We start from the raw sequence: 23,646 nt of genomic DNA on the forward strand, positions 1-23,646 counted from the left end.
GCGTTTCTGTGTTTGTGTTGGAGTACTTTGCAGGACTATTACCTAAAATGCCATGAAAAACAGCATTCTGGGTCCTGAGACAGGTGCTCATACCTGCAAATAGATACTATTTATTCTGCCCATCAGCTGTTAGTAGAAGCATTCTGGAAAAATGTCATGAGGTCATAGCAGAGGACTCCACTTAGTGCTACTATCGAAATCTGCACCATGAAGAGTATGACCTGATCACTCAGCCAGATCGCTATTAGCTGGTTCAACACTAGAACTGGGTAGGATTCCTACTCTCACTTAGGAGTGGTCATCTCCACCATATTCTACCCATTTCAATAGGCAGACCAGCAGAGCTATTGGAATGGTTAGCCACACAAACAGTGCATGCTACATCAGCAAATGTAGCACTAGCGATGCTAACTCATGAGCTGTTGTCAAGTAAAACCACTAGAGCAAGGCTCAGTATTAATGAAGTGGAACACTAACGGTGATAATCAGAGTGCAGCCATTATCCACTACACTGAGAAGTAGTAATGATGTATGCTTCTTAATTAACCACTTCTGCCTTGGCGTTTACCACTCCTCTGTGCTTCCTCAAGCTACGCAAGCCCCTCTGAAGGGGCAATAATGGTCATAATACATTTCCTCCTGATGTCTCCTTCAGGAAGTGTACAGTGAGGAAAATAAGAATTTTGCGACTTTGCAAGTTCTCCCACTTAGAAATCGTGCATTTTAGGTGCATGTCCATTGTCAGAGACATAATCTAAAAAAAAATCCAGAAATCACAGTGTATGATATTTTAAATAATTTGTGTTACTGTTGCAAATTAGTATTTGAACACCTGTTCAATATATTCAATATTGTTCAACATTTGGTACAGTAGCCTTTGTTACAGAGGTCAAACAGGTTCTGTAGTTTGCCACCAGGTTTGCACACACTGCAGCAAGGATTTTGGCCCATTTCTCCACACAGATCTCCAGGTCTGGCAGGTTTCTGGACTGTCGCTGAGAAACATGGCGTTTGAACGAATGATTGAATGAATGTTCAATTTATATAGAGCCTTTGAAGATACCCAAGGTCGCACAAGATACACAATTTTAAGACAGGTACAATTCCTACATGACCAATCACACACTGGCGAGAAGCGGCAGCCGATTGTGCACAGCGTACTCTCGACCGGGATCCACACCCCCAGGGGGACTGAATGGGGTACAGACACACACTCAGGGAGAATTTATCAGGGACTCTACTGATTATCCTGGCTGTGCTCTTTCGGTTAGAGGTCTGCGCGGGACTGCTTTTTTAATCCCGCTCCCGCTTGTTTTAATCCTGCTCCTGCCCGCTCCCGCCAATAAATCGCTTGTTTTAATCCCACTCCTGCCCGCACCTGCATATTTTAGTCACGCTCCCGCCCGCACCGGCCAAAAAATCGCTTGTTTTAATCCCGCACCCGCCCGCCACATACACGTTTCTGTCGCCCACGCCCGCAATCCTAATATGTATTGAATTAATTAGATTAAGTACTTGAAATTTTCTTATGTATTTATTAAAACAGCAATATATTGATGGATCGCGCTGTCCCATTTCTTACCACAGTCCAAACACATGCCGTCAGGTGACGTACACCAACACTTTCTGACCTCTATCACAACAAGCAAATGGTAGACGATTTACATCTCCATTAATTACAATGGAATATGACTTCCATACATCAGACTTTCCTGTAGTTGGCTTAATTGTGGTGTATTCGCCTGTTTTAACTGAATTTTCCACAGCTGAAACTGGTTGACCGTCTACAATCTCTGCCATTTCGGTATCAAAATGACAAAATGACGCACACTTCATGTTCACGTGATCAGTTGCTTAGCCAATATTTTGAATTAGTTTATTGCTTACTTACTGAATGATTAGTTGTTTTCGTCCTGTTCCTTATGCATGGAAGTCATTGCGTTGTTATTATTATAATTTTCTAGACTATTAATTTGCGGGATTTTTCTACATGTATATGTGGTCCCGCTCCCGCATCACCTAGACTAATTAAACTCCCGCTCCCGCCAATAACAATTAAATTCTGTCCCGCGCCGCAAGATATTCTGTCGGGTCCCGCGGGACCCGCGGGATTACTGCGGAAATGCAGACCTCTACTTTCGGTCATTGTCATGTTGAAAGACCCAGCCACGACCCATCTTCAATGCTCTAACTGAGGGAAGGAGGTTGTTCCCCAAAATCTCCCAATACATGGTCCTGGTTATCCTCTCCTTAATACAGTGCAGTCGTCCTGTCCCATGTGCAGAAAAACACCCCCAAAGCATGATGCTTCCACCCCCATGATTCACAGTAGTGATGGTGTTTTTGGGACGTTGCTTATCATTCTTTGTCCTCCAAACATGGTGAGTGGTTCAAAACTTTTATTTTGGTCTCATCTGACCACAGAACTTTCTCCCATGACTCCTCTGGATCATCCAAATGGTCATGGACAAACTTATGACGGGCCTGGACGTGTGCTGATTTAAGCAGGGGAACCTTCCATGCCATACATGACTTTAAACTATGAAGTCTTAATGTATTACAGTAACCTTGGAAACACTGGTGCCAGTTCTTTTCAGGTCATTGATCAGCTCCTCCCGTGTAGTTCTGGGCTGATTCCTCATTCTTGGAATCAATGATTCTTAGGATCATTGCTACTCCACGAGGTGAGATCTTGCATGGAGCCCCAGTCCGAGGGAGACTGACAGTCATGTTTAGCTTCTTCCATTTTCTAATAATTACTCTAACAGTTTATCTTTTTTCACCAAGTTGCTTGGCAATTGTCCTATACCCCCTTTCCAGTCTTGTTGAGGTCTACAATTTTGTCTGGACAGCTCTTTGGTCTTAGCCATGTTAGTAGTTGGAGTCTTACTGATTATGAGTGGTGGACAGGTGTCTTTATGAATGAATGAATGTTTCAATTTATATAGCGCCTTTCAAGATACCCAAGACACTTTACAATTGTTTACACAGCTACAAATCTCAGACAGCCAATCACACACCGGCGAGAAGCGGCAGCCAATTGCGCACAGTGTACTCTCTACCGGGATCCACAGCCCCCTGGGGGACTGAATGGGGTGCAGGAAGGGGAGACAGAGAGGACAGACCCTAGTGGTAGAGCACCATCGGCCACTAGGCATACAAGCGCACACACACACTCAGACGACAACTTGTTTTTATTGAACAGAGAGAGACACAAACACTCATGGAGAGACACAGACACACACTCAGGGAGAATTTGGGACTGCCAATTTACCTAAGCTCTATGTTTTTGGACTGTGGGAGGAAACCGGAGAGCCCGGAGGAAACCCACGCAAACACAGGGAGAACATGGAAACTCCACTCAGATAGGGGCCCTGAACCCAAGACCCCAGTGCTGAGAGGCAAACGTGCTAACCACCAAGCCACCGTGCTGCCCAAATATGCAGCTAACGACCTCAAACAGGTGCTTCTAATTTAGAATAATAAGTGGAGTGGAGGTGGACTTTTTAGAGGACTAATAAGAAGGTCAGACATTTTGCTGATTGGCAGGTGTTTAAATACTTATTTGCAGCAGTAACACACAAATTGTGATGCTGAGTGCGCATCAACAAACATGGCGGCACAGAACGAATATGCACACTTTGACGTTTTATTTGTAGTGAGGCGCAGATAGCACACGTAGAACATGAACACATAAATAAGTGAATGACTCCAACAAAGACGAGCACGGGACATTGCGCGAACGCATATTAAATAGATGAACTACACAATCCCCCAGTGATCATGAGACGAGCCACAGGTGAGACCAATGAACATGCTCACTAACAACCCACACCCACGGAAATACATATACGGACATAACCAGACGCATACGACATGAACACACGCCGAAAAGGAGGGGTCCGGAGCTGCTCCATGACACAAATAAATTATTTAAAGAATCATACGTTGTGATTTCTGGATTTCTTTTTTAGATTATGTCTCTCACAGTGGACATTTCACCTAAGATGAAAATTTCAGACCCCTCTATGATTTCTAAGTGGGAGAATGTGCAAAGTTTCAGGGTGTTCAAATACTTACTTTCCTCACTGTAGGTGTAATTCATGGTCCAGCCTGAATTCCCTCTCTTACCCTTATGCATCTGGCGGATTGTATTTTCATAGCTATGTGATTTTAAAATAAGATGCATTTACATTGTTAGAGTTACAGGAAAAGGTGACTTAGCCATAAAATGTGCTAAACCTTCACAAGAAGGGGTTAACAGGTGGCCTAGGCCGCTGGACCAGACAGCTCAGAATGCCACCTCATATTTGGATATGTGTCTATAAATTGAGCGAAGGCAATTTCAGAGTATTTTTTCATCTCCACAAGGGCCATTAAAACGTAATGAGGCGTCCCAGGATGAGCTGGCATGGCTGGAGTCTCAGGTGCTGCAGCAATAAAGGCATGAGTACCTTTGTTAACTGGAGGCGGGGAGCTGCTCAACCCGGCTGGCCATTTTTTCATGCCTCTCAGCTGTTTTGGTCCTGGCTGATTGAGCCATGACTGAAGTGACCATGTGTAGCTTATGCTGCTTCTCTTGAGGCCATAGACGTGACACCTGGTGCAGGTGATTTGTGCTTCCACAACTCCACTGCGCAATGAAAGTTTAGTAAATGTCAGCCATTTTGTATCAATGTTTCCTTCTTGGTTTTAGTATTTTTCCTCTTTGTGTTCTCGCAGCTAAGTCGGAGAGGAGTGCTGACTATGCCCCGCAGTCCCACATCCAGTGAGGATGAGATGGCTCAGAGTTTCTCCGACTACTCCGAGGAGTCCGCCTCCGACACCTCCAAAGAGGAGACCATCTACGAGACCATAAGGATCACGGCTGAGAGGCCCCCCAGCCACATGGAGGACATCCAGTCCAACTCGCTGGTTATCAGGGTGGTCATCCCAGATTTGCAGCAGACGGTGAGATCTGTGTGTGTGTGTGTCTGTGTCTGTGTGTGTGTGTGCGTGTGCGCGCGCGTGTGTGTGTGTGTGTGTGTGTGTGTGTGTGTGTGTGTGTGTGTGTGTGTGTGTGTGTGTGTGTGTTCATCTTCCGTGATGCTATTTATGGCAATAAGGACGCCTTTTTGTTTTGACCTCAGGATGTCCACAACCCAGTAGCTTCTTTCTAGGCAGAATATAGAGACCTACAGGCATACTGCGCAACCACCGCAGGTTGCTATGTGGCGCTGTGTAAGTCTTGAAGCCTGTTTAGACATTTGCAGGTGCAGATGTGAATTATTACAGTTATTAACACAGAAGAGAGGATCGGCTCTGGCCCTTAAAACAGCACTTCCCACTTCACGTCAGTGCAGAAGCGATACAGCTGTTTGGTGATGGCAGAGTGAGTCCTCACTGAATGCTGCATGGCTCAGTCCCTTCACCTTCTTACTTTTAAATTTGAGTAATTTAATCAGGGAAAGACAGATCAGTGGATGAATTAAATTTGAAATTCAAATGAATTTAATATAAAATATCTAAAAAAAATCCCACTCTGATAATAGTATGAATGCATTCATAAAATACATTTTATATTGTGTCTAATTATATCTACTCTGTTTGTCTTTTTCCACATTCCCTCACTGCTTAATGATATTTGTGGGGCACTTGTCCATAAAAAGAAGTGTGCTTGTTTTTAGCTGATCCATGTAAAGGACGTGTACTTGTTGCCATTTGATCCATGTGAAGGTGTACTTGTCTTCTGATCAATGTAATGGAAGGAGTGTGCTTGTTAACTTGTGATCCATTCAAAGACATCCTTCATGTTGTCCTGTGATCCATGTAAAGGAGTGTTCAATCATGTTCAATAAAAGCAGTTGTTTGAGTGTGTGTGCATGAATGTGTGTGTGCTTGTATGCCCAGTGGTGGATGGTGCTCTGCCACTAGGGTCTGTTCTCTCTCCCCTTCCTGCACCCCATTCAGTCCCCCAGGGGGCTGTGGATCCTGGTAGAGAGTACGCTGTGCACAATTGGCTGCTGCTTCTTAACGGTGTGTGTGTGATTGGTTGTCTGAGACTTGTACCTGTTAAAATTGTAAAGCGCCTTGGGTATCCTGAAAGGCACTATATAAATTGAACATTCATTCATTCAGTCATTCATGTACAGGAATCTTCTGAACTCCTCCAGACATAAGCAGCTGTGGCTGTATGCATGTGCTTGCAGAGGGGTTCTGTGGAAGTGGAACCAGAAAGATCAGTTGGCCAAAAGCTTTTTTACTGTTTTTTACAAATGCTCTCCGAGCTATTGCTCTTACTGTTTTCATTCTGACAGTGGAAATTTGCACACAGCCTCGTTCACAGCAGATCTGGAGAATCTGGAATAATAAAATAAAAACATGGGTTTCTGCGGGATTTCCCCACACTCTGTTGCCAGCTGGCCAATTCTTCTCCTCACGTGGTAGCTGATACAGCTGGTATGTTTGAATGAAAGCAGCTATAAAGACCAGACACAAAACCTCTTCAATAACCTTTGTATCAGTGTTCTGTTAAGGCTACATTCAAAGCAATCCTGAACCTACAGGAGAGTGTACGCTAGCCTACTTTTCAAACATCTACTGTCTACATGCATTCACCTGGTAAATTAATAAGTACAGTTATTTTATTAGTTGCACTTGTAGATACATTATATACAGTTATAGACTAGCTCAGTGATTCTCAACTGGTGGGTCGCGACCCAAAATTGTCTCTCACTTGGTAAAGTTAGTTTTACGTTTGCATATTCGAAATTCTTTCTTCAATACCTTTAAGTTAAAAGTGCCAAAATATGCTAATTCTTATTTCTGGAAACCAAGACAAACATCTACAACTTTTTGTTTATGTCAGTAGTAGATGTACTTTAAAAACACGTTATTTTAAATATACTCCTATCACCACTGCAACGTCTAAGGCACCGTCTACAAATTACCTTAACACGGACGCAAGTGGTAGTCGTAAAGGCCCCAGAACACTGCTCACTCCGTTTTTTGCAATAATTTCAATAGCTTTTAAACGGTCCATCTAAGACCACCAAAGAAGTTGTATTACATTAAGTGCATCCTAAATAACAACCTACAACTAAAAAATTGGTATTTATTAGGGGTGACCTGCAATAGTCGCTGATTCGACTATAGTCGACTATATCCCCTAGTCGATTATGAACGTCATAGTCTAATGTTTCATTCTAACTGCATAGGGGTGCCCAAGGATGCTGCTAAGAATTAGTGGTTACATGAAATGTCTTTGTTTTCATTATATATAGCCTTTTGTCAAATAAAATCATCCTAATTTCTGTTAATAAATATTTTTAAATGATGTGTGCGCATTAACAATAGGCATCTTCCTTACTACACATTAATAAATCACACCCTGCAGTTGCACAATCCGAATGAGCTGAGCTGAATACGCTACAGTATAGTCAGCGTTGGACGAGATTATAATGGCTACTAAAAAAACTTCAAAAGTATTTTGAAAAAGATAAAGATGAAACAAAGTAAAGTGCAAGTTATGTCATCAACGTCTTTCATTTCGCACAACAACAACCAACATGGCATAACATTTAAAATGCGCAAGTCGAAAAAAAAAATAATAATAACAGTTCAGCCGTTTGTCGTTTCAGTCATCTCGGCAAGTAGGCCTATAAACATTTTTTGTTGTTTGCTTTTTAAACCCCGTTACTTTAACCTTTCCTTATATATTTTTTGCTGTTGTGTGGCAATTTTAAAAATATTTTCAGGCAGGCATATTTTATTTAAAATATTTTTGACATTTTGCACAGTGCCTGTCTGACAGTTCGATATGCGCACTGCGAACCGACTGTGACTTTTTTTGTTAATGTTTTCTAATGTTTAATTAAAAAATAAATAAGTTGTCACGTTGTGAGGGGGCCCCCTGCCGGTCGCCCCCGTTTACAGCGGCAGCTGTCCTGTTTTGGTCATGTGATGTTCGTCCCTCAGGTGGGCGGGACCCGTGATCCGTCTCACCTGAGGGTCGTTTGGTCGTCTATATATGTCTTGTCTTTGTACCAGTTGACTGCTGGTTATTATTTCCTTCATTTGGAACTATGTCACTGGGTTTTGGTTTGCACACTTTCAATTAAACCATCCTCTTTCCCTGAGACTTGGCATGATCGCTTCCTTTTTAGTTGCTCATCCTGCCCGTCACATAAGTAACTAAATAAAAGCTTAATAAAGCCAACCTACCATGTTTATTCATTTATCTGAGTGTTTTAGGTTTTTACTTGAAGTGGAAAAAAAAGTCCTGAATGAGAATGGGATTCCGTTTAAGGTGCTCTAGATAAAAAAAAAAAAAAACCCCGATTTGAGTATTAGTCGACTAAAGGGAACATCTGATGGATCAGATTCGACTATGAAAATCCTTAGTTGAATACACCTCTAGTATTTATACCTAGCACCAATTTGTGGTGGTCAGTTTGTCAAAAATTTCAATAGCTTTTAAACGGTTCTGTAACGTTGGGGTGGTAGTATAATCAGGGGGTGAACGCACTGGCGCTGGAGAGTGGGACTCGAGGCTATTTGAGGCTTGCACGGAGCGCTCTACTCTTACGTGGCATGGTAAACACTAGAACAAACACACAGACTCCTGACTACACAAATAAGAACGCGGCACTAAACCAAGTGAACTCAAATTAACTATATTTAGTAGAAGCACACAATAACGATTGACATACTCATAGAACCAAAACACAAGACGAAAGGCAATACAAGGCACCGTGTAACAGAACCATATTAAACAGTAATGAGGACCATAGAATACATACAATACAATCAGACACAGGGGACACAGAACGCGTAGGCTAGCCTACTTTAAACTAGACACAAACTCGCAGGACAAACACAGCTGGACTACAACATAAGTAAACGTGACTAAACTGAAACAAACCATATACAACGTTGGGCGATATACAACAGAAACACAACGACAGGAAACGTGATGAATCTAAATCTAACCATATACAACGCAGGGCAATAGACAATAGAAACACAACGAAGAGAAACGTGACAAACCAGAAACAAACCTTACACACTGAAAGTCGAACGAAGTAACACACAGCAAACTAACATAAAGAATGACCATAATAACGTAGCACAAGCAAGACCTAACCTTCAACATTGACCCACCCAGAATACCCAAAACCAGGGCTCTCAAGTCTCACGCATTGAGCGTGTGACACACGCATTTGACCGTCTTCACACCCTCACACGCCACACCTCCGAATTCACACGGCGAGAAAAAAAATCTAGTTTATTTATCTCCGATCCATATCTATGTCGCCCACGTATAAAACCCCCCCCCACTCAACAACTCTCACACTCTGGCATGAATCCAAAACTTGAGAGCCCTGCCCAAAACACAAGGATTCAATACAAACCTAAACGAGTCCTAAAACAAGCAACAGCTGAAACCAATGAGAAAAAGAACTGAAACCATGGCAACCAAAAACAGAGGCGGAACTAAACAGAAGAAATGACCAGAGGAGGAGGAGCCAGGCTAGACAGACAGGGAAGGGGCGGTGCCAGGTGTGACGGGTCCATCATAAGTCCACAAAACAAAGTTGTTGATTAGGATGAACTTAATGTACTATAAATTGTTTTATGCTCTTATGATGGACGTTTTAAAAGCTATTGAAATATTTGACAAAATGTGCACTTAATATGTATACAACTTGTTTTTATCTTATGAAAGATCATTTTAAAATTATTGAAAATTTTGCAGAAAAACAGAGTGCGCAGTGCTCTGGGGCCTTTACGACCGCCACTTTCGTCCATGTTAAGGTAATTTGTAGATGGTGGCAGTAGTACATTTAAAATAACATGTCTAATTCCGAATATGCGAACATGAAACCAACTTAACCAGTTACAAGATAGAGAAAGACATCAGGCATGATCTGATGTGAGTGTTGCAATGCTTAATAGTTTGTATACTATTATGGCGCCTAGCAAAAAGTTATTGACACCTGATTTGTTCCTTTTAGGATCTACTGACTCCTTGAGTAATTTTTTGTCTGGAACCCAGCATACAAACCAATCTTGTTGCCATGGTAACCACCAAGTGTTTACCCTTTTAATTTGATATAACATTTGTACTGTATAAAACTCGCGACTTAATGACAATGAGAAAATGTGGGTCCCAGACTGAGCGCAGTTGAGAACCACTGGACTAGCTCATCTGTTGGTGTGCACAACCTTTTCAGATTACCTCCACTTAGTTTATAGTTGGTGTCATTTTTTTTAAGTGGTGCTGACTGTATATTCATTGTGCTTTATAACCTGGCTTAAATTAGAAGCACTAGTTAGTTCTAATTAGTTAGTTGCAGCAGCTCACAGGACCTTACAGGGACAAACTCTGTATCTCCTTACCCACAAGCCTATATGTTTTAATTGATTATGGTCTTATTTGTGTCTATTTGTGAGACATGTTGGAGATTCTAGCTTGAGGAATTGTAAAGATTTGAAACTAAGAAGTATGTCCAGGTCTTCTGTGATGACTCCTGTTGGGCAATAAATGACAACAGTAAGAAGGCTGATGGAAGAGGAAACAGCATGACATTTGAATGATGAATTATTAAGATGTAACAAATGAACTGGGCGTGTAGCTTAAGCAGTACCTCTGCCTCCACCAGGGTCTTGTGGAGTACAGGGAGAGAACAGTGGGTGTGTGAGTTCACAGGAGTGATCCAGGTCTCATTTAGCATCAGGAAATGGAAAGAGTGAAGGGAGCCAAATGTTGGTTGTCCTAACAGCCGACATACTACCACCTACCACCACTGCTTTAGACTGAAGAAGCTCTGGAGGGTCAATAGTTGTTAATAAAAAATATAATAAAGTCTTAGTGCTGAGAGAAGAGAAATTGAGAAGGCGCTTGGGTCAAGTAAGGATGGCTTGAAACCATCTGTTTTGTGGAATGGTAATTCCAGATCCCACAAATCAACCCTTTCTGAGATTGTATAGATTGCCGGGGGTAGATGAGATCACTTGACTTTCTGACATAGTAGATGTCTTTGAGGTCTGAAACACCAAGACAGGAATGAAAGCAAACAGAGCAATGAAAACAGAATACTAAAAATCCTTACCTAGCAAAGGATGATCCTACAAAATTTCACAGTGGCTACACTCCTAATTTAGTACATACTAGTCCTGCGCATTGTAATGCAGACTGCAGATGTAAAGCACATTTACATTATTTGAATCCATTTGGCACGATACATTTGCACATTTAAGCTTTAATTGCAGCTTTTCCTTATTATGTCTAGACATTGTGTGTGGTTTGGTAAATTTGATAAAAATGGAAGAAGCCTTAAAAGTTAATTTAAATCTGATATGCAATGGAATGTTAATCAAAACCTGCAGGACACCCGTGAATTATAGAAAATTAATTTTGTAAAGGTAAAATACACATTATGAATAGGAAAATGCTTTTTTGAAAGGTAGCTACAGTGAAATGTAATAACTAGTCAAACCTGTAATAAGCCACAACACAATGGACATATATAATATTCTTCCAATATTGAACACATTGATTCTGATACATTTAAAGAACTGTGTGAGCACACAAGTGCATGTGTGTGAGGTACTGTAAGAGAACATTGGAGGCTCCTTTACAGTACATATGGAACATTTTTCATATTTTGGAATATTCCTTTTTAAAATGTTTTTTTTTATAATGAAATGCACACTGTCTATTTAAGGTCACCAAATTAATGATCACTATCAATATGTTCCGGAGGCCCCTTTTGTAGATTTAGGACAACCGTACAGAAAGGACAACATTCCACCAATCAGGTCTTTATGGTAGAATGGCCAGACAGAAGCCATCCCTTGCTAAAGGGCATACCAGATGCCTTGGAGAGGGATTAAATGAAGATTGAATTATTTGGCCACAGTTCCCAGTAATGTAAATATATGTAAGACCAACAGGCACCCACCATCCCTACAGCCACACACAGTGGAGCCCTGGACCACTAGTGAGGAAGGGGAGGGGGACATATATATATATATCTTTTTTTATATATATACAGACCGATCATGGGTAAAAAAAAAAATAAAGATCTCAGTCTGGGGCAAAGACTTACTTTTCAACAAGGCAAAGACCTGAAACATGTCTAGGAAAATGTAGGAGGCTAGAGAAAACTTGGCAAAAAGGCCTGGAGTGACCCAGCCAGTCCAGACGCGAGTGCAACAGACTGTCTGTGGAGCTGGTAAAATGACTGTGGACCAGCACTGCCATCCAAATCTGCCTGAGATTGTGCCAACAAGAAAGGGAGAGATTGGCACCAGGCTGCCCAGTTTGTAGAATCATTCATTCCCAAGATCGCTTGAGGCTGCTTCTTGCTGCCAAAGGTGCTTTAACCAAGTATTAAAGAAAAGGTCTGAATACTTCTATAATTTTTTTCAGTTTATTTTTAAATGAGTTTTTAAATACACCTTTTTTTTTGCTTCATCATGGAGTATTGTGTATAGTCTGATGAAGGCAAAATAGAGCTGAACCCATTTTAAATGTGAAATGAATGAATGTGAAATACACTAAAATGTGGAAAACCTGAGACGGTCTGAAATCCTTCCACCTGCACTACAGGCCCATTCTCATAAGATATGTTTGCCCGTGTGAATGTTTTCACCTGAACTGCTAGTTGGTGTGTGTGGGTACATGAGGGACGCGAGTACCACTGGGCCTGTTCAATAATTCAGCCTTGGACGGTAGCACACAGTGGTTATGGACTAATTTACTGCACATTTGAGCACCTTCACTGTCCCATAAACTGTTCCATTTCTTTTATGGATTCAGACTCTTCACAGGAGTTATGAAGCACTTCTGCCACTTTAGGTAATAGCAAGAAGTTTAGTTTGGTTGTTCCATTTCTGTCATTCTATCCCACAGGAAATAACACATTTGGTTAGAACAAACAAGGTTGTAGAATTACCATCCTGTTTTCAATTTTATTTTGATCTCTGTGTGACCGCAGCACAAATTGTTTATGGCATTTGAATGTTCCAGCTTTCATCTCGTGTGATGGAACTTGATAGAGTGGTCCCATCCCTGTAGGTCCAAACATGTAGCCAGTCATCCTCCAGGAAGTAGTATTTGCTCTGTCCAAAATCCTCATCTTCTCCCCTAGTCATCTAGGCAAATACTGTCCTCTTCTAATAGGAATATTCTTTAGGAATTAATGTCCTCGGTCTGGCACATGATGTATGTGTGGTTTCCTCTGGCTGCTGTGACAGGCCATAATGATGAACACATGATAATATGCGAGAGGAGGCCTTAAATAGCCACGGAAGACATGCCAGGCATCTGCTCAGCCTGCGTGGCCTTCTGCTCCATCCAGTGCTCACATCGCTAGCCAGTAACAAGCAGTGCACACACACACACACACACACACATGCACGCACACACACACGCACACACACATGTGCATGTCTGCACCAAATTCACTGCTGTTTTCAGCTGTGCAGTAATGAAAGCCACAGTGTAACTGTATGTACAAACGAATCCTTCATTATTGGGTATAACAAAGTGATGAGGGGGATTCATTTCCTAATCTACACCTCATAAATGGGCTGACGTGTTGTTTCACTGGCTCACGATTTACAAAAATTGCATGTAAACAGTGGCTGCCGGAACAATGTTCGATTTGGTCTGCACAATACCTATTGTGCATTGTCAGTGCACCACACACCTTTTGCCATGGAACCTGGCTTGAAAATAATTTTTGTTGGTAGTTGGCCATAGACGGGTGCCAAACACAAGAACTCAGATTTCTGCTTCCCCCCCGATGGCCCAACAGAAGTGCATGAGGTTCAACCCGGACGCCACGGTGTGGGTTGCCAAGCAGCAGATCCTGTGCACGCTGAGCCAGAGCCTGAAGGACGTGCTGAACTACGGCCTCTTCCAGGCCGCCTGCAATGGTCGCCACGGCAAGTTTCTGGAGGAGGAGCGGCTCCTGCGCGAGTACCCGCAGCCAATCAGCAAGGGTGTGCCATCTCTGGAGGTAAGGGGGTGGGGCTGAGAACTATACAATATACAAAGACCCGAGTGAACCATATATGCAATATACAGACCCGAGTGAACCATATATACAATATACAAAGACCTGAGTGAACCATATATACGATATACAAAGACCCGAGTGAACCATATTGTTATGCTTACCACAAGCAGGCATGACGCAAATGCAGGAGACCAATGAAAATAAAGAGAATTTTTATATTCACTAAAGACAGCGCAACACCACAGTACACTAGTGACGGGAAACATAAGCAACACGAAGTAACTAACAGAAGAGAATGACTAATGGAGCTAATCTAACAAACAATACGCAGAGCAAATATAGAGACTAAACGGAGTGGGAACAAAAGACAGGATAGACTAACGAAACCAGGGTGTATACCTCATAAACACTATTTAGACAACAAGAGTAAACTAACCGGAGGGAACTACACATGGAACACAGAATACAGATAAAACAAGATCCAAGAGAGAAAGTAGGATACACGGAGGAAAGAATGGGCGAGGCATAGATGGTACAGCACGGAGAAGAGAATACACTAAATAAAAGGAGAGAAGAGGAACAACGGGGACAAGGTAACATGAGGTACTCACAACAATCGACTGACCACAACAGTGGCGTGCACATATAGACATCAGGTGGTGCTAAAGCACCACCAACTCTGCCCTTTATCAACGAAAGCGCCCTTTTGAAACTTCGGTTTAAAAAAAAAATTATTATTATTAACATGTTACTGAGGTCGGTTTAAAATGATCTTTAGAAAACCTGAGCGATTAAAAACAATGCCCTGAAATGAGCCACCACCTCGCACACACCCGACCTCTCTTTTCCTTTAACACCAGATGCGCTGCAGCAGCAGTTCAGTTCAGCGAGTGGAAGGAAGCGTCTTCAGCACAGCACACACGGTCACAGATAGACTTCTTCTCCCGTGCCCCACCAGCCAGGTCACATACACATCTACCAAATTCAAATCTACCGTTTGCCCTCTAAGCCCAACGTGAAATCATTTTGCAGTAAAATGTCTCATACAGCACCAAACTAAGCATTTTTAGCCGACCTGATAAACTAGTCACTCTAGCCCAAATCAATGATAGATAACGTGAGGACGACCACATACAAATAATTAAGGTAGAGTTTGCAAATCTATGTGTTAAGCTGAACGTCTTCTGACGTATAGGTTTTTTTAGGCAACATAAATTATCACATTCGTTTGTGAAAGAAGAAACGGGAAGTTCCCCATTACCTGTGAAAAATGCCAATCTGCATTCATGTAATGAAAACACTCAGTAGCCTATAACTCCTTCTCCTACTTTTTGGTCTTTTTACTGTCTTAATTGTAGGCCTATATTGATTTACTAATTGCAAAATATATGCAACAAGGCCTGCAGACAGTGGAGGGTAAACAGAAGTTAACTGAAGGACTTAACAATGACTGTATATAGTTAATATTGGATATGGATTTTATCAGTTGGCGGTGTGACTTTTTTCCATTGAAAACTCACGTTTAGAGAATGTTACAAATAAAAGTCAAATTTCATTCAACATGTGCTTGTAATATTTTTTTATAATGAAGTGCGCTAAAAAGTGCCCCCCCTCCCCCCGAGCACTTGCCCCCCAAAATGTCTGTGCACGCCACTGGACCACGACTGACCACGAGGCCAGGGCAGGGGAGACTAAATACACAGAAACGGGGAAGTGAAACGAGACACAGGTGGAGAACACTGTGGACAGGAGCGTGACAGACAGAGGGAACTATGGAAATGGGGAAACAAGGCGGGACAAGGGAGGAGGGCGGAGTTGGGCGTGACATATAAACATATAAACAAAGACCAGAGTGAACCATATATATGATCTACAGACCTGAGTGAACCATATATACGATCTACAGACCTGAGTGAACCGTATATACGATATACAGACCTGAGTGAACCATATATATGATATATGAAGCCCAGAGTGTGAATACTGCCTGGCCTGTCAGAATCAACACTTTAGTAAGACTGCAGCACTGAATGCATGTTCACTCCATTAAATTCAGCAAGAGCAGCCAGAATTTCACAAGAATGTTGGCCAATATTCAGAGGTGTTAGAATACAACCAATAAGCAAAGAGTAGTATTTGGTGTAGTGTATGTGGTGGTGGATGTATGGCTGTGTTCTTTTGCTACATCTGATATCTAAAGGCCTTTCATTTTCTTTCCTCTGTCTAGTTTCGGTATAAAAGCAGAGTCTACAAGGAGCCCAATATAGACGAGAAACAGATTGCCAAACTACACACAAAGGTTGGTGGACAGCATAAATGAGGTTCCTCCCAGTCTGACAGATCTGTTTCAAAATGTTTTATTACCCAGATTCAGCTCCTTTTAACTGAATGGCTATTAGAATGGATAATGCACGAGTGTGTGTGTGTGTGTGTGTGTGTGTGTGTGTGTGTGTGTGATTCATTTTGTTACTGATTTTCAAGTCAGTTTTTGCCTGTTTATTCACATCTTTCATTGTGTTGATCTTATTAATCTTTTTATCTCTGTGGCCAGTAATGATCATATTACCTGAATGCTTCAATGATATGAAGTTTGACAGTTTGTGTTAGAGACACAGAACTGTCCAACAGCACATAAAAGAAGTGTGCAAGTGAAGTGTGCGTTGAAGCACTACATGTATATATGTGTGTGTGTGTGTGTGTGTATCTGAGATCATGTGAGCATGGCTGAACACAGGGCTTCAGAAACATGCACATCCAAAATTGCCCTCTTTCTTAGCTCTTCAATGACAAGTGGACATTTCTGGGTCAAGAGCAGAGGGCTGCTTCTCTCTGTCTCTCTGTCATGCTTGTCCCTCTTTGTCTCTGTCTCTCTCTCTCTCCCTCTCTGTCCTGCTGTCTCTCTCCCTCTTTAATTTCACTGAATGCTTTTGATTTTGTAGCTTAGAAAAGCTAAGATAGCCTAAGAAATCATGAGTGCCGTCGATTGGTCAGCAGTGTGAGTGAGTCTGGCGTCAGCTCGGCTCAGCCGGACAGGTTGGGTCAGGGGCTGGTTCAGACTGCCATGTGAATCACCGAGAGACAGCCTTTCCGCTTGACTTCCATTGTCCCTCTTCACCCCCACCTCCACTCCCACCCCCACCTCCACTCTCAGTCTCCAGCTCTGCTCTCAGATACATTTGAAGTCCACTTAAGCTTGAGCTGAGTCTGTCTGAGAAAACATCCTCTGAGTCTGGGCTGGGATTTGGACTGCTTCCAGCACCTGGTTCCTATAAATATATGTGTGTGTGTGTGTGTGTGTGTGTGTCCCCTTTCACCCTCTCAGCTTCATTCTCTTCTTTAATCTTTTTCTCTCTTTTCTGCTCCTCCACTGCTCTGACACTCTCTCACTCTCCTGCTACCATGGTCCTTCTCCTGACTTTGCTCTGTGATGGAGGGTTTACCGAGTGTCACTGCGGCTCCGTGCTGTACGCCACCGTCACGGGCTGCAGCGGTGCACAGTCCTTCCTCATCTCTTCTGACCTTCATCTGCATCCTGCTCTTCTTCTTCGTGTCTCCTATTTTGACTGTGTTTGGGGAGCTACTCTGTTACCTATTTATAACTGGCCTGGAAATCAGAGGGAAAGTTCATTGCTTTGATTAGAGTGCCATCCATGCTCTGAATCACCATTTCTCTCTCTCTCTCTATCTCTCTCTCTAACTCTCTCTCTCTTCTATAGGCCAACTTAAGGAAGTTTATAGAGTACATCCAAAATCACCAGGTAGAGAAAGTCTCAAAAATGTTGGACAGAGGGCTGGACCCTAACTACCACGATCCAGAAACAGGGGGTATGACCAAACACTCACACACCCTACACATACACACACACACACACACACACACATAAATGCACACACCCATACACCCACCCATAAACACACACACCCATACATGCACAAACCCACTCACACACACATACACCCACACACCCAAACCCCCATAAACGCACACACCCATACACGCATACATCCACACACCCATACTTCCTGTAGCAATATATTCATTAATTATGAATTACTATAAAGGGGCACCACCCTGAAATTTCAGGGAAATATGTTTGTTATGACTGGAATAGATGAAATGATGATATGAGTCTAATTACCAAAGGTGAAGCTCAGAGTCTGTGCAGTGACCCAATAGCACTGGTTTAAATATATTTGCAACAATAATGCAAATTTTATTGATTAATTGATGTCAAGAATTTAACGTTATAATCCATAGGACACAAAGTCGAAAACTTGGTTTAGGTTCAGAGAGTTAAATAAAGCTATTAACTGAATCAGAGGAAGGACAAACCAACTGAAATTAAACTATGAAACAGAAAACTCCACAAACCATTTAAACCAATGTTAACCAACCCAAAATGCCAATTTGAACCAAAGTTGACATACCTTACAAGGACCTCAGTCTATAAAAGAATGATGAATGTAAGAAAACTATGCATTTTTAATAGAACTTGTAATTGCAAAGTTGTCAGGTGTACTGGAAGGAATCAAATGAATAAAGTTCCATGTTCCTAAGCAAAAATTTGTATGAGTTATGCACAATTTTCATGAATAGCGACACCTAGTGGCCAAATGTTTCAAAATTGGACATCATGACACAGAGTCCTGAGATATGCATAGTGGCCAGGCTTGATGTTGATTGGCCAATGTTAAGTCTGTCAAATGGCCAAAACCAATTATTTGCCTCATTGCGGCCATGTTTTTTGAGTGATGATGTCATTATTGTATGTCTTGTTACCACTTGAGCCTCTGATGATTCATGTAAAGGTTTGGCTTGATGTGACCAATGGTTGATGAGAAACAGTTTTTTCCATGTTGTAGCGCCCCCTATAGGACAATCGTTGCCAGTTTTGACCCGTGACCACAAAGTCATGTGCCCTATCAGCTGATCAAGTTTCATGAAGATTGATCAAAGCATTGTTGATATATAGCTGCTGAAGTAAATTAGGATTTTGACACCAAGATTCTGATAATACGATGAAAAACCAAGGACTAGTAGGCAAAAGTATGTTTTGCATATTATGCAAATTAGCAAAAAATCTAAGTGGGCGGAGCTAAAGGGTTCTTGCTGTGTTGTGAAAAGCGCTATATAAATAAATTTGACTTTGATGATTTTGTTTGGCTTGAGCCAAGGAATGCACCTGATGTGGAATTTTGTTTCTAGGACCTATGGTGTGGGAGATATGGACCAAAACACAAAATGTTGTGCTATAGTGCCACCATCAGGTCAATGTGGGTCTCTGTACTTTAGCATGGTCCTGCAAAGTGACTACACGTTTCTGCCAAGTTTGGTGTCTCTGGGCCTTACGGTCTAGGCTGCAGTATGCGTTTTATGCATAGAAAAATAAGAAAAACCCTAACATTTACACTAGGCCCTACCACCCTTTGCGTCCATGTTAAGGTAATTTGTAGATGGTGTCTTAGACGCTGTAGCGTCTATCAATAGTACATTTTAAATAGCATGTTGTCTACAATTTAAAATATGTCTATTCCTGACATAAGCAAAGTACAATAGGACGTAAAAAATAGGTATTAATTTTAGTTACTATTTTGGCACTTTTGCTCATACTGTCTTAAAGTTATTGAAGAAAGAATTCCGAATATGCGAATATGCGAATGTGAAATCAACTTTACCGCAGTCATTAAAGCAGCATGATGAATGAAGGCAGAATACATGGTATTTTGAGGTCCAAAATAAACCCAGGTTCTATCTATCTATCTATTTATCTATCTATCTATCTATCTATCTATCTATAGACAAGATAATTTTGCGACCCATGTTAGAGCAAATTTAAATGAACTCATTGGCTAAACAAATGTTTGGTTTTACTTAATATACTTAAATATTTAATTATTGCATTCCCTTGCGGTTTACCGTTTCGGCCACATTTCTTGTAGCAATGTTTTGGCTTCTTTCCAACTCCAAATTCCAACTTCAACTAACTTTTTTTAATAGGTTACGGAGTTTTAGTATTGATGGTATTTAGGTATTTAGTATTGAAGTTAATGCACTTCCCTCCAGTTGTAAACAAAAGAAATGCAACATCTAAGACACAGAAGCATGGCAAAGAGAGAAAAAGTTACATATCAACAGACACAGAAATTGTATACCTTTCCTGGATCATTTAGGAATAAAGAATTGGTTTGTCAGAATATATTTCATGAGGTATTTCAATAATGTTCACTCTTCCAAAGCCTATGACTTAACAGGCTTCCTTAACCATACTGGAGCTGAGGAGGTACGCAACTTAATAGTAACAATAACTAAAAAGAATAAAAGAGATGTGATATTAGTATCATAAGTGATTACAGTTTTTCTCATTCAATTTGGTACATTTCTCACATCATGGTTTACATTGGCATCACAACAAGTGCATTTCTCAAAACTGTTAGTGCAAACAGAAAAACACAATGAAATACCTGCAAAAGACCTTCACATACTTCACTCAAATTCTTAGTTTTTGCCTCAAAAGCAAATATTTAGGTCAATCAATTTGTCAGTGCCATCAGAATATCTAGTCTGTGTGCAATTTCCTATGAACAAGGCAGTCAAAATATTTAGTATTTTAGTATACTTAGTCATGTTGTCATTGCAACTATAAGTCACAGTCAGTGCAGACTGTAAGTATATTCTGATGGAAACTAGCTAACCTTTTGATTTCAAGAATGTTGCACATTCTATGGAATATCACATGAAACAATACATGTTACACACAAAATACAAACTTACACAAAACACTAAGTTACACATCACTGTATGTGGGAGACTGATAGAAAGACATTGAACTGGAATCCAATTTGTACAGCAATGTTGTTTGACTGTATTGTTCGCACTCCAATTTGTTGACAAACACAAATATGATTGAAATTCAAAAAAGACTGACTGGAAAAACTGCAAAATTAGAAACCTACACTACAAATTCAAAACAACCTGAGCACATACAGCCTCTTCTTGTTGAGTGTGAAAATGGAATCTCTGCCACCCCTTTGAGATAGTCAATGGGTATATAGTTATGGTGTAAGAATGCAAAACAAAAAAATTAAATAATGTCAGAATTTATGTCAATGTGCAGCATTACAGCAGAGAGCACATTTCTGAATTTACATACATGTTTTCACTATGAAATGTTTGAACAATTTGCAGTTTTCCTCGGTTGGTTTGGCTAATTTCTTGAAACCGAGATTACATTCTCAAAAGAACATGGTCAAGTCTGGAAACCCCTTGGCAATTGTTCACAACATAATAGCATTTCTCATTAGTTTAATCAAATTGCAAATGTCTTTGTACATGTCTCAAATATCCCAGTGCATCTTTGCAAATGATTTAGAACAAGTAGCATACAGTTAGCACAGTTAGCCTACATTTAGCACAATTTCCTAGTAATTTGATCATGGTGATCTAAACTGATTAGCTGATCTTCAGTCCAATGGCTGTTCTCTCCAAAATATGTCATACATATTTCATTGTATAAGCCATTGCATGCACAACAATCTGTTCAATTGTAAAAATTAGTCAACATTATACCATATATATTATATAGCATTATACCACGAATACCACATACCAACCTCTTGATACATTTGGTAAATTCATGACTGTAATTGAACATCTGAAACTAGAACCTTACTGTAGTGAAGACTAAACTTGAGAGTTAGAGCTGGTCACTGGTCTACCCTCTTTTGCTATATTCAACCCCGGTGTGTCGGCCAGAACACCACTTGAGGCCAAAATGCATTCAACTCTTTATTCTTCAGTTCAAGGCAGGGATATGAATGTGAGGTGTGTGTTACAGGATGGCTGTGTATAGTGCAAATGTGTAGTTGTGTGTGTGGTTCTGAAAATACAAATACAGATATGAGATGTATAATCTCCATTTACAGATAACAAGCACAAATAGAATAAACAGTACAACTGGTGCCTTTGCACCCTCTGGTGGCGAATATATGCAATTGTCTTAATGACTCAATAACACTGTACCACGAAATATGTAACTACTCATAACAGCGAAATAGTATGCTATGTAAATAGTTATAAGGTAACAAACATACAAACGTAAGGGTCGGACATAACACACACTGTAAAGAAACAAGTCATCGTAACTGAACTAACTTAATAATCACACGCTAACCGCTAACAAGTTAGCTAAACCCGTGCGGTGAACTCAAAGCGCCGTGATCACACGAACGCAAACGTGATCATATTACATTACAACTACTACTACATTACATCCTCCGCCATCCAGAACAACAATAAACTTACAAGTCATGTACGCACGAACGATGCACTATATACAATCAAAATCCCTCGACGAACATCGCACAACGGGCTCCCCACAAAGACCAACTGAAACGAACTGCCAGAGTGATGACGTCACGTCCAGCCAGTTAAATGGTTACGCTCCTGTAGGGCCTTTTGTACAGCCGCCCCCAAATGTATAGAATACATTTGCTTAAAACAAAAGGGCTCTATGGCTGCACACTGGTTGGAGCTGCGGGACTCTTCTCATCTTCATCAGACGGGAGAGCTGGAAGGAGGACCAGCCTGGCGACAGGTCGTGTGTATACTCTATCCTTTACCTGCACATCAGCCGATCTAATTCGTCCATCTGGACTAGGGTGGACCTTGATGACCCGTCCAATTGGCCACAGAGCTCTGGGGAGCTGGGGGTCGACAATCATGACTACAGAGTCCTCTGTTAGATCCGCTAGTGTAGAACGCCACTTCTGGCGTGACTGAAGACCAGGTAAGTATGAGCGGATGAAGCTCGACCAAAAGTGGTCTGCTAGTACCTGGGAGTGCCTCCAATGGCGGCGGCTCAGGAGCTCATCCTTAGGGTAAACCACCTGCGGGAGAGATCCATCTGGCCGCCCCATCAGGAGGACATTGGGTGTGACTGGATCAGGGTCTCTCGCATCAGAGGAAACGTAGCCCAGTGGCTTGGAGTTGAGGATGCCTTCAACCTCAAGTAGCACAGTCCGTAAGACCTCCTCTGAGACTGCCTGTGCGCCCACTGTAGTATAGAGAGCAGTCTTCACCGAACGTATCTCCCTCTCCCATGCACCCCCAAAGTGAGGTGCAGCTGGGGGATTGAAATGAAAGGAAATCATCTGCTTGGATAGTTGTTGTTGCAAGACTGGAGACAACGTTGTGAATGCTTCTCTAAGCTCTCTCTCACCTCCCTGGAAATTGGTCCCTTGGTCTGAGAACAGCTCCGCAGGTCTGCCTCTTCGTGCGATGAATCTCCGAAGAGCCATCAGAAATGAGTCAGTATCAATAGAGGTCAGGATGTCTAGATGCACAGCTCTAGTAGTCAGGCATTTAAAGACAATCCCCCATCTCTTCTCAGCCCGCCGCCCCACTTTGACCCCTAGTGGCCCGAAACAGTCCATTCCAGTGGAATAGAAGGCGGGCTTGAACAGACGAAGGCGGGCTGCAGGGAGGTCAGCCATCTTAGGCACAGCAGGTTTCGACTTCCACCGACGACAATCAGCACAGCTGCTCTGGAGACGGCGGATCGCCTTGCGTCCTCGCAGGATCCAGTAAGAGCGGCGGATCTCAGCGAGCACTCGTTCTGGACCTGGGTGTCGCAGACGT

The 23,646-nt window shown here is 41.8% G+C and overlaps 1 protein-coding gene across 2 annotated transcripts in view; it reads left to right on the plus strand.

The window, feature by feature from the left end:
- The window catches only part of LOC143490607 (SH3 and multiple ankyrin repeat domains protein 2-like), a 203,531-nt gene that overhangs the window by 58,577 nt on the left and 121,308 nt on the right, over nucleotides 1-23,646 (plus strand). For both annotated transcript variants that reach the window (XM_076989141.1, XM_076989140.1), the window contains exons 3-6: nucleotides 4,723-4,950; nucleotides 13,806-14,009; nucleotides 16,237-16,308; nucleotides 17,726-17,834. In XM_076989141.1, the coding sequence (XP_076845256.1) occupies nucleotides 4,747-4,950; nucleotides 13,806-14,009; nucleotides 16,237-16,308; nucleotides 17,726-17,834 (589 nt within the window). In that variant the 5' untranslated portion in view covers nucleotides 4,723-4,746. The remainder of the gene's footprint in view (nucleotides 1-4,722; nucleotides 4,951-13,805; nucleotides 14,010-16,236; nucleotides 16,309-17,725; nucleotides 17,835-23,646) is intronic.

Source organism: Brachyhypopomus gauderio, chromosome 2 (genome assembly GCF_052324685.1).
Source record: "Brachyhypopomus gauderio isolate BG-103 chromosome 2, BGAUD_0.2, whole genome shotgun sequence".
In the NCBI taxonomy this organism is placed as follows: domain Eukaryota; kingdom Metazoa; phylum Chordata; class Actinopteri; order Gymnotiformes; family Hypopomidae; genus Brachyhypopomus; species Brachyhypopomus gauderio.